Consider the following 16,859-nt stretch of genomic DNA (forward strand, 5'->3'; position numbering starts at 1 on the left):
GTACTCCTCAAGAAGAGCTTTGATGGGAAGGACTGCCCTTCTCCCCATGGATTCCCAGCTCTTTTGTCAAAGCCCCTGCTTTACCTGACGAAAAGGGGGCATTAAGGCAAACCTCAACATGGGAGAGGTGTGCCTTGGAACAGAACACACTTCAAGCTGCTGGTGCTGAAGAAAAACATGGGACTGAAGAATTCCCTCGTGTGCACTTAGAAATGAAGGGATTACTTGCTGGTCCTCCGACTGCACATTGGTTTGTTGCTGCTCCCTGAAATGTCAGTGTGCTCCTCTGAAGAGCTGTTCTGCAGCATCACTGCCATAAAGCAATTTTTTGCCTTTAGGAAGTTATTTTTGGACTAGAGACACTTATGTCATAGAATTCTAGAATCAACTAAGTTGGAAAAACCTTTCCTCGCAGCAGGAGAGGCTGTTTGAACAACAGGGATTTCTCAGGCTCCTCTCAGCAGAGTGCACTGAGGCACAGTGCGTGGGTCCCCAGGAAAGCCAGAGTTCCACTTCCATCGGCTGGAAGGGCAGTGCTGATGGGAAAGCCAAGCTGCTCTGGAACTGGAGAGACACTCCATGCCATAGAGAGCTCAATGGTTTTCTCTAAAGCATACTCCCACACTACACCAGGCTTTCTGCCTACTCTATTTTCCTCTAAACAATCTCCGCGATAAAACAAACCACTTACAGCATTCCAATGATCAGAACCAACTCAGGGAGGTATTATGCCTTTTCTTGACAAAGGCAGCATTTTAATCACTGACAAACCCTTTCTTTTGCTCTCTGCTTCCTTTCAAAACACAAGGAATTCAGCACCATTACACCTGCTTAGCTGCAAACAATACTCAAACCAATCTGTGTTGGAACCAGTGAGCACACACTGTGCACAAGCACTGATTCGTGGTGCCTGGCAGGCAGGGATGGACCATGCTGCCTGTTTCATGGCATCTCTCTATGGGCAGCATGGGATCAGGACCCTGACAGCCCAGGTACATGTCACCATCTAAGTGCAAGCTGGGGCTTAGAAGAAGTCATTGCTCACAATCTGCTCGTGCTTGATGCAGCCCAAAGAACATAATCACCTTTTCTATTTCTTTTGGAAACTCTATTGGTTGCTGGCATCATCAACACAGGCAATATATTTGTCAGATTCCTTCTGAAGTAGGTCCCAAAGGTCCAAAAAGGGGTTTCCTTTTTGTTGCATCCCTTTATTCCTTAAGGGAAGTCACTGCAGCAAAGAAGTGCATAAGCCATGGTCTGACAATGCTGAGCTAAATACTCCTCCTTGGACCTTTCCTGCCAGTTCTTAACTGTGTGGGTTGGGAAGGCTGAGGACAGCTTTTTTCCCTTTACCACAAGCCCTAAGACACAGAACTTGACCTATAACCAGTTCTCTTCCATCACAACTGATGCAGAGGGCAAGAGACACTGCTGGGATGGGAGGTTTTCAGGTAGGATGCTGGTTCTTCCCTGCTCTCCAGAGAACAGGAGCTGAAAGAGGGGTCTGTGACACTTCCTCCTCGTCCTTTCTGCCCAAGTCCATACCACACACACACACATTTACTATCTAGGCAGGAAACCCAGAGACACAGACTTGCCAAAGATGTCTTTGTAAGCTCCCAGTCTGGCATTCAACTCCGTCTAGCTTTGGAAATAGTGGAAACTCACACCCTGAGATGCTATCCCACAGCTCTGCAGTGAAAACATATTTGGGACCACAGGAATCTCTTTGCCTCCTTCAAATCTTCATGGCCATCAACTTCCTTCTGATGTTCAGCCCCCCAGTGCAGCCAGCTGTGATGCTGGAGTAAAGGCAAAGCCAGGACCCAGAGCATCAGCGATGCTTCAGAGAACAGTGACAATGGCTGCAGCAGCCCCAGTACCCAAGCCAAAGACACCAACACCCAGCTCTTAACAGATTCAGGAGGTCTTCTGGTGCACAATAAACCACAGCAGTTTGGCAAACACCAGAGGCTGGAGAAGCACAAGTCAAAACCAAAACAATAGTGTGGATTTGCTACCATCAGCTTGGCCCCAGATCCCACCTCTGCTGACAGGAGAAAGGTTGGAAGACCAAAGTACTTCAAATGAGCTGGGTTTCTCCCTTTGGGGTCAGGTTAAGTATTGATATGGGCAACCACTTCCAGCTCCTGCATGCAATGAGTTGAATGTGTGTTGGCTCTAGCAGGGGTTGAGCTTGGCAAAACTCCTCCTGATTTTCATGACAACTGATTGGAATGCTGTGGCTTTCCTTTGAAATCCTGATGAGCTGTCCAGGCCCAACAAACACAAGGAATCCTTACCCTACCTTTACACAGGAGGAAGTGGAAAAGCTAGTGTCCAAACCCCCTATGTAAGCAAGAGGAAAACCATGTTAAAAGGTTGCATTGTTCTCTTTTTACCCATCTCAATGCTAGTGGCTGTGTCAGCTTTTGTAATGAACGGCATCTTTCAATACACACATTGCTCAGGTTTCAGAAAGCAGGGAACCCCATCAACTAACAGCCTTGTTCCTGGGAGAAAATAAGGACACCACAGAACAGTCTGGGTTCGAAAGGACCTTAAGATCATCCAGTTCCAACCCCTGCCATGGGCAGGGACACCTCACATTAGACCATGTTGCCCAAGGCTCTGTCTAACCTTGAGTATTCTTCAGTACAGCAAAACTGAAAAGCTGTGTTAAACACAAACCTCAGGAGCTCCAAGAGCTGCTGACAAACAGCTCCTGGGGTCTGTCAGTTCATGCAGTCCTGCATCCACCTCTGGGGCAGCAGCACAAGAGGGACGTGGAGCTGCTGGAGTGAGGCCAGAGGAGGCCATGGGGATGCTGCGAGGGCTGGAGCAGCTCTGCTCTGGAGCCAGGCTGAGAGAGCTGGGCTGGGGCAGCCTGGACAAGAGAAGGCTCCTGAAGGGGAGACCTGAGAGCAGCTCCAGTCCCTAAAGGGGCTGCAGGAAACCTGGAGAGGGGCTTGGGACAAGGGCCTGTAGGGACAGGACAAGGGGGAAACAGTCTTCCCGCAGACCCCTACCTCACCCTATCCCTAACGATGCTGTTGGTTGGATTCCAGGCCCGGTAACCAGAAGTGTATTGTGATGGACTTTGTTATTTGAAGTGCAAATATTGAATCAAATTGAACCAAACTGGCCTACAGGAGATGGCAGTTTTACATTACAAACACAAAGGCAAGGTTTTGCCTGGTGCCAATAACATGGAAAGCTCCCCCATAATCAAGAACTTCAGTTAGGATGGGCTCCAGCCTTCCCTGTCTTTTGTTTACACCAGACTGTTCAGGAGCTTTTCTTCTCCAAGCAACTTAACATTCTTGGCAAGGGGAATTCTGCAGGGGAACGTGGTGCCAGAGACTGACGTGCTGCTGCGTTGAAAGGGAAAGAAAGGGAAAACAAATCAGAACAACAATAGTTCTCTCCTGAACCTTGTGAGTGAACTCGATTGTGTTACAGAGCAGTCCCCAAAAGGTTAATGCTGGGGTTCATAAAGAATAAGCATCAGCACGTTGGAAAAACAAAATCAGCTCGACGTCTTCCTGCTTTAAAACAACAGGGATTTTGGTTGGTTCCATTTTTAATAATGTGATTAAGTACATTTATCATCCTTAATTCCCCCTGTCTGACAGGGCTTTTATTCAGCCAGAGTCTTATTGAGAACTCAGTTTGGGTCACAGCAAAGGGCTGAGCTCTGCAGAAATCCCCTTCCATAACACTGGGAGCAGGAAGGGTGGCTGATCCTCAAACCCAAGCAACAAGAAAAGCCTGCATGCCCTCTCAGATGGGCTCTGGACAAAGGCCTGTAGGGACAGGACAATGGGAAAGGTTTAACCTGACAGAGGGGAGGAACCTGCTCTAGTGGAAGGTTGGCAGGGGTTGGAACTGGATGAGCTTTAAGGTCCCTTCAACCCAAACCAGGCTGGGATTCTATGAAGTAAGGTCCCCTGAATGATGAGCATGGGGGTTCTGGAGCACATCAAAGCCCATTTCCACTTGGGAATGCTACCACGTTAGAAATGGATTACCTGCATTTATAAGGTATAGGAAAGAGCTAAATATCTTTAGGAATCAGGCTGTCCACAGGCCCTAAGCAACAGGAATGGTGCCAAGGGATGTTTCCCTACATGGAAATGCTGTGATTTCCCAGAGCAGCCTGAAAGCCTTCAACAGAAGAGGAGTAAACAGCAACAGTGGCTGATAGAGCCTGGGCTTGCATTCCTCCTCCCAGGCAGATGTGTACACTGAGCACATCTTTGTGCTTCACCAGCTTTAGAGCTGAAGGAAGTCTTCTCTGAGGACATTCCTCCACCAGTCCTCTGCTTCCCTACCAGAAGTCCCAAAGCCCAGGCAGCATCACTTCATCTGCCCTGGGCACTGATGATACAGCAGCATCTGCCACACACCTAATGGGGGTTTGATCACCTCGAAGCAGAGATTAGAGGATGCTTCACCCTTCAAGCAAAGCCAGTTTTCTTAGCTCTACTTCTGAAGTTCTCCAGCAAGGGTACAATCAAAACTACCCCTAACAAAGGTACAGGGAGTGCTCAGGAAAAACCCCATATCCTGGAGTGGGCTTGCCAAGTTGTGATTGACTTCTTGTGCAGCTGAAGTGTCTGGCACTTGTCACCCAACCCACCAAGAGGGAAGGCACAGCAGATGGGAAGCCATCCTCAGATCCATGCGGTGGGCCAGGTGCTATGGTCCCCAGCGAGAAGTTCCCAAACAGGTCTTTTAAAGCACAGGGCTGGGAGGCAGTGAAAGAAGAAAACCCCCAAGTTTCCAAAGGTAAGGAGAACTGTGTTAAACCATTCACTGCACCTGAAATCTGCTCTACTTCTATGAGAAGTGCCATGAGAACACCTACAGACCTCTCCCAGAAGGCAAAGGAGATGCTGCAGCTCTTGGGAGCTGATGTAGGGCAGCTGATTTGAGCAAAGCCTGCAGTAAATCCCCAAGGAGATTGGGTTAACACACCATCAGCATCCCTCATCACAAGGATGACACACTTTTGGACTCCTGGTGCTCATCCATCCACATCTGAAGATCCATCCCTGAGAAACAGCTCGGCAGCACCTGCAGAAGCTGTGAAGTCCAGTGCTTCCACTCCACCTTTTCAGAACCTGTGGCTGTCCCATCCCTGGCAGTGTTTAAGGCCAGGTTGGACACAGGGGCTTGGAGCAAGATGCTCCAGTGGAAGGTGTCCCTGCCTGTGGCAGGGGTTGGAATTGGATGAGCTTTAAGGTCCCTTCCAACCCAAACCAGGCTGGGATTCCATGATTCCCCAAAGAAAGCAGGCGAGGATCACGAGCTGAGGCTGTGCTGGCTTATAGGCACGCAAGATGGAGCTGAGGATGAGAGCCAACCAAAACAACCTGGTATACATAATATGTAGCTGAGAAATAACTGACCTGCTAAGCCACCGTGCAGGGAAAATCCTAACTGAGAAAGAACTGTCTAGGTGTGAACCAAACCCCTTTGCAGGAAGTCCCGCGGCTCTGACGGGCACCACCAGATTTATTTATTTTAAGGATAAACTTGGATCTAAAATGCAAATCCCTGAAGAAATGAACTTTTCTTGGTCCTTTTCTCACTCAGCAGAACACGCTTGGCCTTCAGACACCCAGATCTCTGTATTAGCTTTGACTCTGGGAAAACATCTCACAAACCTGGACATGCTGTCTCCTAACCGCACACCTGAAGCAGCTCCAGGCTCCCTCTCACACTGAGCATGGTGACAGATGAAGGGCGAGCACAGCAGAGTGGGTGCTTGTTGAATAAAGCACCCCATGAAATACAGCTTTAGAGTAACAGAACTCCTTTAAAACAACAAAACAAAGAGGGCCAAACAAGGACAAAGCAACACAGAAAATCAGTGCAAGAGGTACCTGTTTTTCGGAGCGGGAAGTCATCTTTGGAATCATACATCCCCAGTACAGGGTGATTGTAGGTGCCGGATACGCCACTTTGGGGTGGGGAGCTCTGGTCCAAAGAGCTGTGCTGGGTCTTCCTGCACAGAAGGAAAGAGAAAGAGAAGGAAGAAGCTTTACACCAGTGATACACAGAATGACTGCAGTTTTACCTTGGTTATCTCAGTTAGTGGGGAACAGTGCAAAGGAAAACATCCTGGTAGTATCTTTCTCCTTCTAAACACTCATACAAGACTAATATAGAGGAGATAACTAAACATAGGCTTGATTTTCAGTAGAAGAATGACCCTGTTGAGAATGGCTCAACCCATGATGCTATTTAACCATGACTACAATGTCAAGCATCCCCTTGGACCAGCTTTTGCTAAGTCATATTCTCAAAGCTCAGCATCAGCGCTCTTACCCCCCTCAACAATCCCCCTTCACTGAATGCAAGGCAGACGCAGTAGACAAAGCCCAAGAACGAAACAAAACCAAAGCATGAGGTGCCACAACTGGCTAATGGAGCCATGCTGCATAGGTGGTCTTCTGCCTCTGGCTTCCCTGCCTCCTGACCCCAGTACTCAGCACAGATACGGCCAAAGTACTCAACACCCTTCCAGATTAACTTCTCAAAGGTGGTAATTTATAGCTTTGTTTGAGCAGGCTGCTGGAAGTAAATTGCACTCTGTTTGCTATGGATATTAAATAATGAATGAGTTTGCTAAGCCTCCTACCAGGTTGTTGGCTGCATCTTTCCTACCAGCTTTGCCATTTCCCAGGAGCAAGACCAATCCCAATCAGCGCAGGCTTTGGGAAGTCTCCAAGCTGTGCGTGCTAGCAGAGTGGCTCCATCCATAGAATGACTGATTTAGCCATATAGGTAACAGCCTCGGAGCTGTCAAACAAGCTGACATTTCAAGTTTAAAGAAACACAATTTAAACCCTGTATTACTTCTCCCAAATACTAAAGAATATGGGACGAAGGGAGCACTTTGTCAAAAGGAGTGAGTATTTGAGACATTACATTGCCTAATAACCAAGAATTTTGGAGACCTGGGTTAAAAACGTTCTCCTACGAAAGGTTCTTTATGGAAACCAAAATGAGCCATTCCCAGCTGAAAATGACACCAATCCATCCCATTCCTTTGGCAGTACCTGTTTTGAACGCTCAAATCCGAAGGAGGCTGTTGGGTGAGATACATTGCAGCAATTCCACTACAAGTGATACCTTTCAAAAGGAAGGGGCTGATGAGGCAGCAGGAAAACACATCCCATTTTCCACACGGTTTGGTTGCAAGTTTAGCTCAACATCTACATTAACATTTTCTATAGCCACAGCTCTTCCCAAGCAATGTGATTCACTGTGGTTTCCAATCCTCCCCCCTTCCTATCCCAACCATGGAGGCAGAACGATGCTGCGGGCTCTCACACAGTTGCGTATTTCATGAGCGTTTGCGCACATCACGTACCCCCTGCACATTCACACCAGTAAATGCCCCTGCACACACGCAGTTTAATCATCCCCTGCAATCAAAACACAACCAAACGGACAAATATTTGGAGCCCTCCCGAAAACAGAGGGTGCTTTCTCTGCCCAGGTCTGCTCCTAGCAGGGGAAGGCAGCACAGAGAGATGGTTCACAAACAGGAAGCCTTGGATGCTGCAAGCCAAGAGCCCTCAAACCCATCGTGTCACACAATGACATTTTTTTGCCTATACAAGCAAGAGGCTTTTCTTTCTCCCTCTCTTTAAGTCATGACTTAAGCTGCACAATCATGTACATTGAAGCTATTTTCATCGCTTTGTTAAGGAATGTGCAGTAACTCAAAGGGCCTGTTTAGATGTGCTTGGGGGTTGCTGAATGACAGATATTTAAACTCTGCAAACAGGAATACATTATACGGCTCAAGGACTGGGATCGAACACCCCTACCCTGCTTGGAGCTAAACACACCGCTCTGCATGCCCATTCCAGCCTTTCAGAGGTCTTGAAAGAGATGAAGTTGTACATTACATGGAGTTTGGGAGCCTTCCCGAAAGCTCATAGCTTCACAGAACATATCCCCTGCTCTTTGAGCTCTGAGGTCTTCCCTAAGGCCTTCAATCTCCATGTGCACAGCAAAGCATGCATGAGACTTCAACCACAGTCATGGGACACAAAGTGGATATATATTCAAACATATGTATCTGTGCTAGAATGTTTTGTGTACCAAGCCTGTAGACACCTACGGACACTGGTATAATTTAACGTGTGATTATATCTCTCTACCTCCTTCCCATGCAAACACTCGGCTTTCATGATTGCTACCACACTGAGTAGTTACTACCCAAGTGCATTTCTAACAGCTTCTCAGGGAAGTAATAGCCCTGTTTGCTAAGCCCAAGGCGCTCTGTCTGCGTTCCTGCTAAGCCACTCTTCCTTATGTTAAGTAAGGTTTTCAAACACATGAATGCTTACTACCCAAGAAACACTTGAACATTTAATGAAGGGTTAAATGGTGAGTTCTCCAATCCAGATCTGCCCAGGCCTCTTTAGGATTAACTCCCCACTTTGTTCAATTGATGTTTAGAATACGATTTAATAAGAGAAACAGCAATGAGACATTCCTCTGGCCAAAAAGAACAGCCACAGTAGACACACATGGGTCAAAGCTGAAATACAAGTTCTGCCTGTATGTCTCATGGCTCTACAATTAGTCCAGTGATGCTCCCCTCCTCTGCAGACCTTCGTGTCAAGTGGGGCCAGCCCTGTGTTGGGGCTCTGGAGATCAGAGCCTCCATGGTAGTCCTGCCCTGGGTATCTCCTAGAACTGGGACAAGGACCTTGGGCATTCAAGGCCAGGTTGGATGGGGCTGGAGCAACCTGCTCTAGTGGAAGGTGTCCCTGCCCATTGGAACTGGATGAGCTTTAAGGTTCTTTCCAACACAAACGAATCTGGGATTCTATGGTCTTGCAAAGCAAAGCCTCCTGTGAGCAGGGCTGTCCAATGGGTTCAGAGGGACAGCCTGACATTGCAAGTCAAAAGGATTTCTTCTGCTGTTGCCTATCAGCAACATAAACTGAAAATCAGACCCACAAAGCTGTTTTAAACAATTGCATATAGACTGCAGATGTAGCTCTCAACAGAGTTTACCAAGTGGCTTGAATATCACAGAGCTGAAGACAGAGCAAGACCTCCATGACAGCCCACAAGAAACAGAATTACCAAGTCTCTTTCTCTCATTTAGCAGATCCTTTGGACTACAACTACATCCTGCTTAAAAACATCTAAAACTGGTCCCTTGTCATCTCAAGGGCTGATGCACACATGCAACTGTGCCCTTTAACATCAGTGATTCATTAGGAACTACTCACTAGCTATAAACACTCAATGTACCAGCAACCAGCAGTGCTGAATGAAGTTCAAACAGATATAAGATCAAAGAATCATGGATTGGTTTGTGTTGGAAGGGACCTTAAAGCTCATTCAGTTCCAGCCGCTGCCATGGACAGGGACCCCTTCCACTAGAGCAGGGTGCTCCAAGCCCCTGTGTCCAACCTGGCCTTGAGCACTGCCAGGGATGGGGCAGCCACAGCTTCTCTGAGCACCCTGTGCCAGCGCCTCAGCACCCTCACAGGGAACAGCTTCTGCCTAAGAGCTCAGCTCAGTCCCCCCTGTTCTGGCAGGTTCAAGCCATTCCCCTTGGCCTGTCCCTACAGGCCCTTGTCCCAAGCCCCTCTCCAGGTTTCCTGCAGCCCCTTTAGGCACTGGAGCTGCTCTCAGGTCTCCCTTTCAGGAGCCTTCTCTTGTCCAGGCTGCCCCAGCCCAGCTCTCTCAGCCTGGCTCCAGAGCAGAGCTGCTCCAGCCCTCGCAGCATCTCCATGGCCTCCTCTGGCCTCACTCCATCAGCTCCACGTCCCTCTTGTGTTGGAGGCAGATACTGAAGGCAAATGTATTTGGACATCTCAGAGGACAACCAAAGCCTGGCCCAAAGGCTACGTCACATGTCAGTGGAACACACTTCAAGTCATGGCCATTGACGCAGAGCCGCTGTGGTGTCCAATACCCTCAGGAGAACTGTTGTTTCCAAGCAATGCTTTCAATTCTTGTTTTTAAAGGAATTCACAAACCTTAATAAGACCAAAAGAAGTGCTTAAAAACAGGCGTGTCATTTAAAAGACTATTTCAGCATCTGTTACCACTTAATTGGCTTGCCTGCTCACAGTAGGAGCATCCAGTCTATCTTCTGCAAGCCTCATCTGCGTATGCTAAATCCAAACACCACCCAATTGAATCACATTACAAGTATGTGAGGACATAAATATCTCTCTAACTGAATTGCTAACCTTTGAGATGCCATATAAATAAACACTAATATGTACTTCATTTCAAAGGTTCTCTCTTCTTTTTAAAGAATCCTTTTTAAATAGAATGGAAATGAAGAATCTTTGACTTCTGCCTTAATAGCTGAAGGGTGCATTGATAAATCCTCCTCCAGCACTAGAGAGGACACTCCAGTCACACAGCCCTGCTGCCATCTGTCCTCCTCAGAGGCTGAACACAACAAGCTCATGCCTGCCTGCATCTTACTACCAAGACAGACCCTTAGAAACCCATGGGAGACCTTTGGGGCTTTCTTCCTCCTTCACATCTTGTGTTAGATCTAAGAATATTGATCCTGTACCCACCACAAAGCAGCTGGAGGGAAGAGAGGGGGATTATTTAAATCCCTACGGATGGCCCCTTGGGCACCAGTTTATATGTCCCTATCTGTTAACATCCTGCAGCATCACAGGAAAGGGATGTTTTGATTAACATGTGCCACAGTAAACCTAACAAATAGATTGATGTTGGGAAAGCTCTCAGCATTGGATGGGGCCTTGGAGCAACCCGCTCTAATGGAAGGTGTCCCTGCCCATGGTAGGGGGTTGGAATTGGATGAGCTTTAAGGTCCCTTCCAACCCAAACCAGGCTGGGATTCTCTGACTCTATATATGTTTGCCCAGCTACCCTGAGTTGCAAAGCACTAAACATAAAAAGTAATTTATCCATTTTATTAAAGTTCAAACAATTCACACCAAAACCCTCTGAAAAATGCATTTTGGTCACATACAGCACAGTCAAACCCTGGCCCTCTCTGCTCTGCATTAGCCAGTAAACACATCAGGTCCATGCCCCACATCTCCAGCAATGAGAAAAAAGGTGGCACAGGCTGAATCATAAAGATAAGCCCAGTACCACTTACCCGTACCAGAAGCGAGGGTCACTGGATATACAGTGGTTGAGATTCCGGTGTGCCAATGCCTTCTTCTTATTTAAGACAAACTCTTGTAACTTCATCTTGACTTCTGTGCTTGCCACCGCACCTGAAATGTCAAAGCACATAAGAAAAAGGCCATTTAATCAACTGACATGCTTGAAACAGTTGGAATTTCTATCAGGATCCGCAATTCAATCTCTGATTTCCAGTCTAAAAGCAGAACTTCTTACTTCAAAGAGGAAAAGAACAACGTTATCTCCAGTAAGAAGCTCTCCTTTTGTTCCCCTCTTTGCCTTTAGGTTTGCCTATAATCACAGCTCCGGTTTGAAAACAGGGATTGAATCAGAGATTCCTCATTTCACCATAAACCAATTCTGGTGTAGGGAAGCACACGCAGAAGAAAGGCCCCGCACGAGGTGTTTCCAACTTGTTTTCCATCAAAGGTAGTTAAGAGAAAGGGTCTTGTGTACACTCAGCTTTTTAAATGTCACATCTGCAAGCAGAAGGGCAATGAGACCAACATCTCATATGGGGATTTAGTCTTGAAAACTCTTGTAAATAGGGCCCTCTTTGTTCCCAAGTATCTGTGCCCAATAAGACCTACATAATATTCCAATTCATTTACAAGTGTGCAATCTCTTCCTTCAAACAGAAAATCTCCCAGTTCAAAGAAGTAAGGAATTTTGCAGCTCGGAGTGAAAATGTCAACTGTGTAATTTCTAACCATGATTTCCTCCACAATAGAGACCGGTTTGTTTTCCTACCATGATGGATTAAAACTATCATTTGCTTGACAGAACCCATTCGCGGGCAGAGAGTTCCTGATGGAGTAATGCATAGGAAGTTTGGCAAGCAGAACGTGTGGAAAAGGCTGGTTCATCTATACCTTGGCGGAAAGCAAGAATTCCAAAGGAAAGTAGCCTGGCTACAAGGAAAAGCTGTCTGCTTTCCTGGGAATAAAAGCTCCAACTACAACAGGGTAATCTTTTGCCTCTTGGACCCTACTCAACAACATGGTGCCATTTGACAGAGTGGGGAAACACTTCTTGTATGGCTCCAAGAGAAGAAAACTGCACTGGTTTTCTACAGCTCTGCCTTGAAACTTGGTCGACTTGTGTTTAAAAGCTTGGAAAGTCACATTTTTTGAGCCCTGCCTTTCTCACTACATCCACATACGTAGGTGTGGTGTGTAGCCCAACGGGAAGTACCACTGAGGAGCTGGAGACAAGTTCATATGAGTGTAGAGAGCCACAGGGCTAGAGCAGAAGAGGTGAACAAAGTCATGCTTAAAGGCCTTATCTCTCCAAAAGGTGTCATCATTCATCTATGGGCATCTTTAATCAAACACAGCTGCATTCCATGAGTTTGGGATCACTCTGACATGATTTAGGACATCTGAAATGAAACAGTTTTCGATGCTGAGATTTACAAAAGCTTCCTGGCTTGTCTTCCTCTGGAATGAGAAGCTGAAAGGCCCAATAGCTAGATAAAAACATGGAGGCTTTGCCTTCCCTCAGGAATGCTGGAGCCATGGACCAAGCTGTCATGAAAGACCTTCTGGCCATTACTCAGCTCTTGAACCTTGAGCTGAAAGATCAAAAGAAAGAAAACCCAAGCCCAATGATCTAATTCGCTTTAAATCACTATAAACCGCTTTAAGTCACTATAAATAGCTCACTAACAAAATAACCACGCTGGGTTATGTTGAACCCAGTCACAAAAGCATTGCACAATATCCAGCAAAGATGTTAAACAGGACTCTAAGGGTTGAAAGGGACAACCTTGTCACATATGCAATAGTATACACCGTGCAGGGGTATAAGCAAAGAGGACAAGAGAAAGCCCATGTGTAGATTAAGTCCATAGGCAGGAAGCAAGATGCTCAACCCCAATGGCAGCAAAAAGCACGGCAGAGTCAAAGGAGGAGGAAAGAGCCCAAAAGATGTATTTGGATATATCCAAATACAGCACATCCAAATCTAGGTTAAGGCAGGGTTAGTGGGAAGAGACTAAGGGAGGGCAGAGGCAAGACCAGGCTCTTGTAGAAGGAGGAGGCTGCACAATGCAAGAGGAGAGGAGCAGAACTCTTAACTGATGGTGTGGGCTTATCATTGCTTATGAGGAAGTCCAAGACACGCCACAGTCCAAGACTGTCTGAGCAACAAGGGATTGAATGGTCCATGCCCAGAAGTGTCCGGAAACACTGATGCACAGACAGGTTGCAGGTTCAATCTGAGCACTGGAAAGGCAGGATGACCAAGTATTTCTTCTTACCCTGCAGGAAAACTACCTTCACCTTCATATACCTTTTCCTTCCTTTAAGGGAAGTCATACTTTTCATCCAAACCTTTCTGACAGCACGTATCAGTTAAGGCTCACAAAATGAGAACACAACAAGCTGATATTGGCTTAAACTAAATAGGTTTGTGATTTGCTTCTAAGAGATACAAGCCAATTCTTTTGGGCCTTACAGTGATGGAGGAAGGAGGAAAATAAACTACACACATCTATTAATGCTCCATCCCTGGCGGTGTGCAAGGCCAGGTTGGATGGAGTCTTGGGTGCCATGGTTTAGTGCAAGGTGTCCCTGCGCATGGCAAGGGGGTTGAAACTGGATGATCTTAAGGTCCTTTCCAACCCTAACTATTCTATGGTTAAACACGCTTTATATTTCAGATCAGGACAATTTTAGCTGTGTTGCACTTAGCAAAATCTTCTGATGTGAGAAAAAGCAGTATTCTGAAGAGCTGAGGTGCTATAATGATTATACACCATAGAACTTCTTCAATAGAGAGTAACTTAAAAATAAAACTGTAGCCATGGGAACAGGATCTTCAACTCACCATCCCCAAAATCTGTTTTCTCCTCTACACCTATGTGTTTCAGCCAAAAGGTGCTTTGATGCCTTTGAAGATTACAGGGATTCAGGCATTTTGCTATATAGTCAAATGACTTTAAGGAGAAGAGCCAGATACCAGAACTACAGAAGTGCCCAGCAAAACACTGACATGGTACCAACAGCTGATGATAAAACAGCAGGGTGAAGTGGAAGTGCTTATAGCTTCCATCCACCTCAAACCCACTGCCTTTACTTTGGACAATAACATAAAGCAGCCAGAGGAAAATGGAAAGCAATGGAGCTGGTAGCCAACCAGGCACCAGAGCAGCAAACCTGCATTAGCATCCCTTTTACTCACTCCTGAATGTTAAACTGCTTCCCTTAAATAGATTCAGATCCTTTGGTCTGTCTAGTACCTAAAAATGAAAGAAAACCAAACCAAATACACAAAACATGTTGGATCTCCTAACAACTGCTTTACAAAGGTGTTGGGGTAGGCCTGTGTGTTCCCTTGTTTGGCTCCAGCTTAAAGCCTACTTCTACAAGATGTACATGCCGGGAATGGGGAATTCAACCTGCACATAGTGTATTTCTTAGTCTCCTACACACCAGTCCTTCCCTAGAATTCCAGCCTGGTTTGGGCTGGAAGGGACCTTAAAGCTCATCCAGCTCCAACCCCTGCCACAGGCAGGGACACCTTCCACTGGAGCAGCTGCTCCAAGCCCCTGTGTCCAACCTGGCCTTGAACACTGCCAGGGATGGGGCAGCCACAGCTTCTCTGGGCACCCTGTGCCAGCGCCTCAGCACCCTCACAGGGAAGAGCTTCTGCCTAAGAGCTCATCTCCATCTCCCCTGTTCTGGCAGGTTAAACCCATTCCCCTTGCCCTGTCCCTACACAAAGCCCCTCTCCAGGTTTCTTGTAGCCCCTTTTGATGCTTATTCCTACTAGAAAATTCTTTTTGGACCTTTATCTCATTCCCGGTTCCCAGACAACATCCCATCTCCTCCAGCCCCCTCCCAGGCTGCTTTATTCCATTTGAGCTGAAGACCTAACGAGTGGATAGTACAACTTGGTGAGGTATTTTTCCTCCCATTCACTTCCAAAAGAAAACCGAACAAGCAACCAAAGTGCCTTTGATAAGGGGGAAATTGTGAGGCCATAATCACTCCACTGAATCTTGTCAAGTGCATAATGACACGTGGGAAAGCCAGCCACAATCTGTAACCTCATGAAAGAAGTACTTTCTGAATGAAAACACTTTCAAAAGCGAAGGACTGAGAACTCGGCTCCATCTTAAAAGAGGGGAATTAAAGTGAAAGAAGAAGCAGCAGCAGCAATGCAGTGTGCATCTGGTGTATTTTATGGGCTTAATATTCTGCCTCCATTAGGAATGCTGCCAAAAATACTTCAAAAAATGTTAAATCAAGTAAAGAGATGAGAGGCTTCCTTTTGAAAAACGCTCAAATGGCATTTCCTAAGACAAAAATGAAGATAAAGCAGAGAAATACGTTTCTCTCCGCACTCAATGCTTCAGTTTACGTAAGCTCCTCCTGCAGCCCGGCTCTATAAGAGAGGCCATCAGGAAGGTTTCTCCAGCTTTATAAAGCTGCACGATGGCTGCCATTCATCTGCCCTACCTGTCAGCACTGACACAAGTGAGCTTTTTGCTACTTACTCTCTTTTCCTTTCTCTTTGTTTTTTAGCTGCTGAAGTTTCTGCTCTCGGTGCTGCTTCTCCAGCTCCTGTTCCTGTCGGTGCTGCTCCAACTTCCTCTGGTGCTCCAGCAGCTCCTGCTGATGCTTCATGGCCAGCATCTCCTGCTGCTGCTGTGGAGAAGGGATGAGAGGAAAAGGAGTAAGTGAACACTGCAGAGTTCCCAGAGCTAACCCAGAAGCTGCTGTCAGGTGACAACAACATTGCTTAATTCATTGAAAGAGCAAAAATGGTGTTTTCCTTGTCTAGAGGCTCCGGCACCATGACTCACTTTATGTAACCCCGTTTCCATTTCAGGGTTATGCTAAGTGATAGGGACTGTGTGCTCCAGGCTTCAGGGCACAGTCTGTTTACAAGCAGAGCATCCTGTTCAGGAAGCACCTCATCTGAGAAAGTGACACAAAGCTTCTACCCAAAAGAGGGGAGACTGAGCTGAGCTCTTAGGCAGAAGCTGTTCCCTGTGAGGGTGCTGAGGCGCTGGCACAGGGTGCACAGAGAAGCTGTGGCTGCCCCATCCCTGGCAGTGTTCAAGGCCAGGTTGGACACAGGGGCTTGGAGCACCCTGCTCCAGTGGAAGGTGTCCCTGCCTGTGGCAGGGGTTGGAACTGGATGAGCTTAAGGTCCCTTCCAACCCAAACCATTCTATACTGAAGGGGCGTGCTTGAGCTCACCAAGTCAAGCACTCCCAGTAAAATACACCATTATCAACATGGGCTTTGCAGACCAGTTCCCTTGTGCTTTTCTGAATAAGCCTCTTATTATATGACTCTGGTTTCTCCAATAGCCCTTCTCCCTGTCTGTGTACAGACATGAGTTCCCATGGACACCCCAATCTTCTTAACTCCATCAAACACTGGTTACTTCAGGGTGAGGGAACCCTCTGAGAACAGGTCTCACCCTATCCCTCTCCAACCCCTAACAGTGTGAGCAGACACATTCCACGTGCACTGATTTTTCCCACTGCCCATTTGTGCTATCCTGCTGCAGCCGCGGATACATTCTAGACCACAGGCATCCAATGAAACCATTCTATATAAAGATGCAAAGAAAGGAATGGAAAGAGGCACTTTCCAATCTGCCTGGCTATCTGCTGGCAACTCTGGATGGAGGAGTCCCTGCTGCTGCCATTTCCAAGCAGGCAGACTGTT

At 46.9% G+C, this 16,859-nt stretch overlaps 1 protein-coding gene across 6 annotated transcripts in view; it reads right to left on the reverse strand.

Annotated features, from left to right (window-relative positions):
• The window catches only part of HDAC4 (histone deacetylase 4), a 205,378-nt gene that overhangs the window by 76,576 nt on the left and 111,943 nt on the right, over window positions 1–16,859 (reverse strand). For 4 of the 6 annotated variants that reach the window (XM_034065128.1, XM_034065130.1, XM_034065127.1 and 1 more), the window contains 3 exons: window positions 15,674–15,824; window positions 11,144–11,264; window positions 5,895–6,016 (listed from right to left, as the gene is read on the reverse strand). In XM_034065128.1, the coding sequence (XP_033921019.1) occupies window positions 5,895–6,016; window positions 11,144–11,264; window positions 15,674–15,824 (394 nt within the window). The remainder of the gene's footprint in view (window positions 1–5,894; window positions 6,017–11,143; window positions 11,265–15,673; window positions 15,825–16,859) is intronic. The other 2 variants (XM_034065131.1, XM_034065129.1) reach the window with 1 other exon arrangement.

The sequence above is a fragment of the Melopsittacus undulatus genome, chromosome 8 (assembly GCF_012275295.1).
Source record: "Melopsittacus undulatus isolate bMelUnd1 chromosome 8, bMelUnd1.mat.Z, whole genome shotgun sequence".
Classification (NCBI taxonomy): domain Eukaryota; kingdom Metazoa; phylum Chordata; class Aves; order Psittaciformes; family Psittaculidae; genus Melopsittacus; species Melopsittacus undulatus.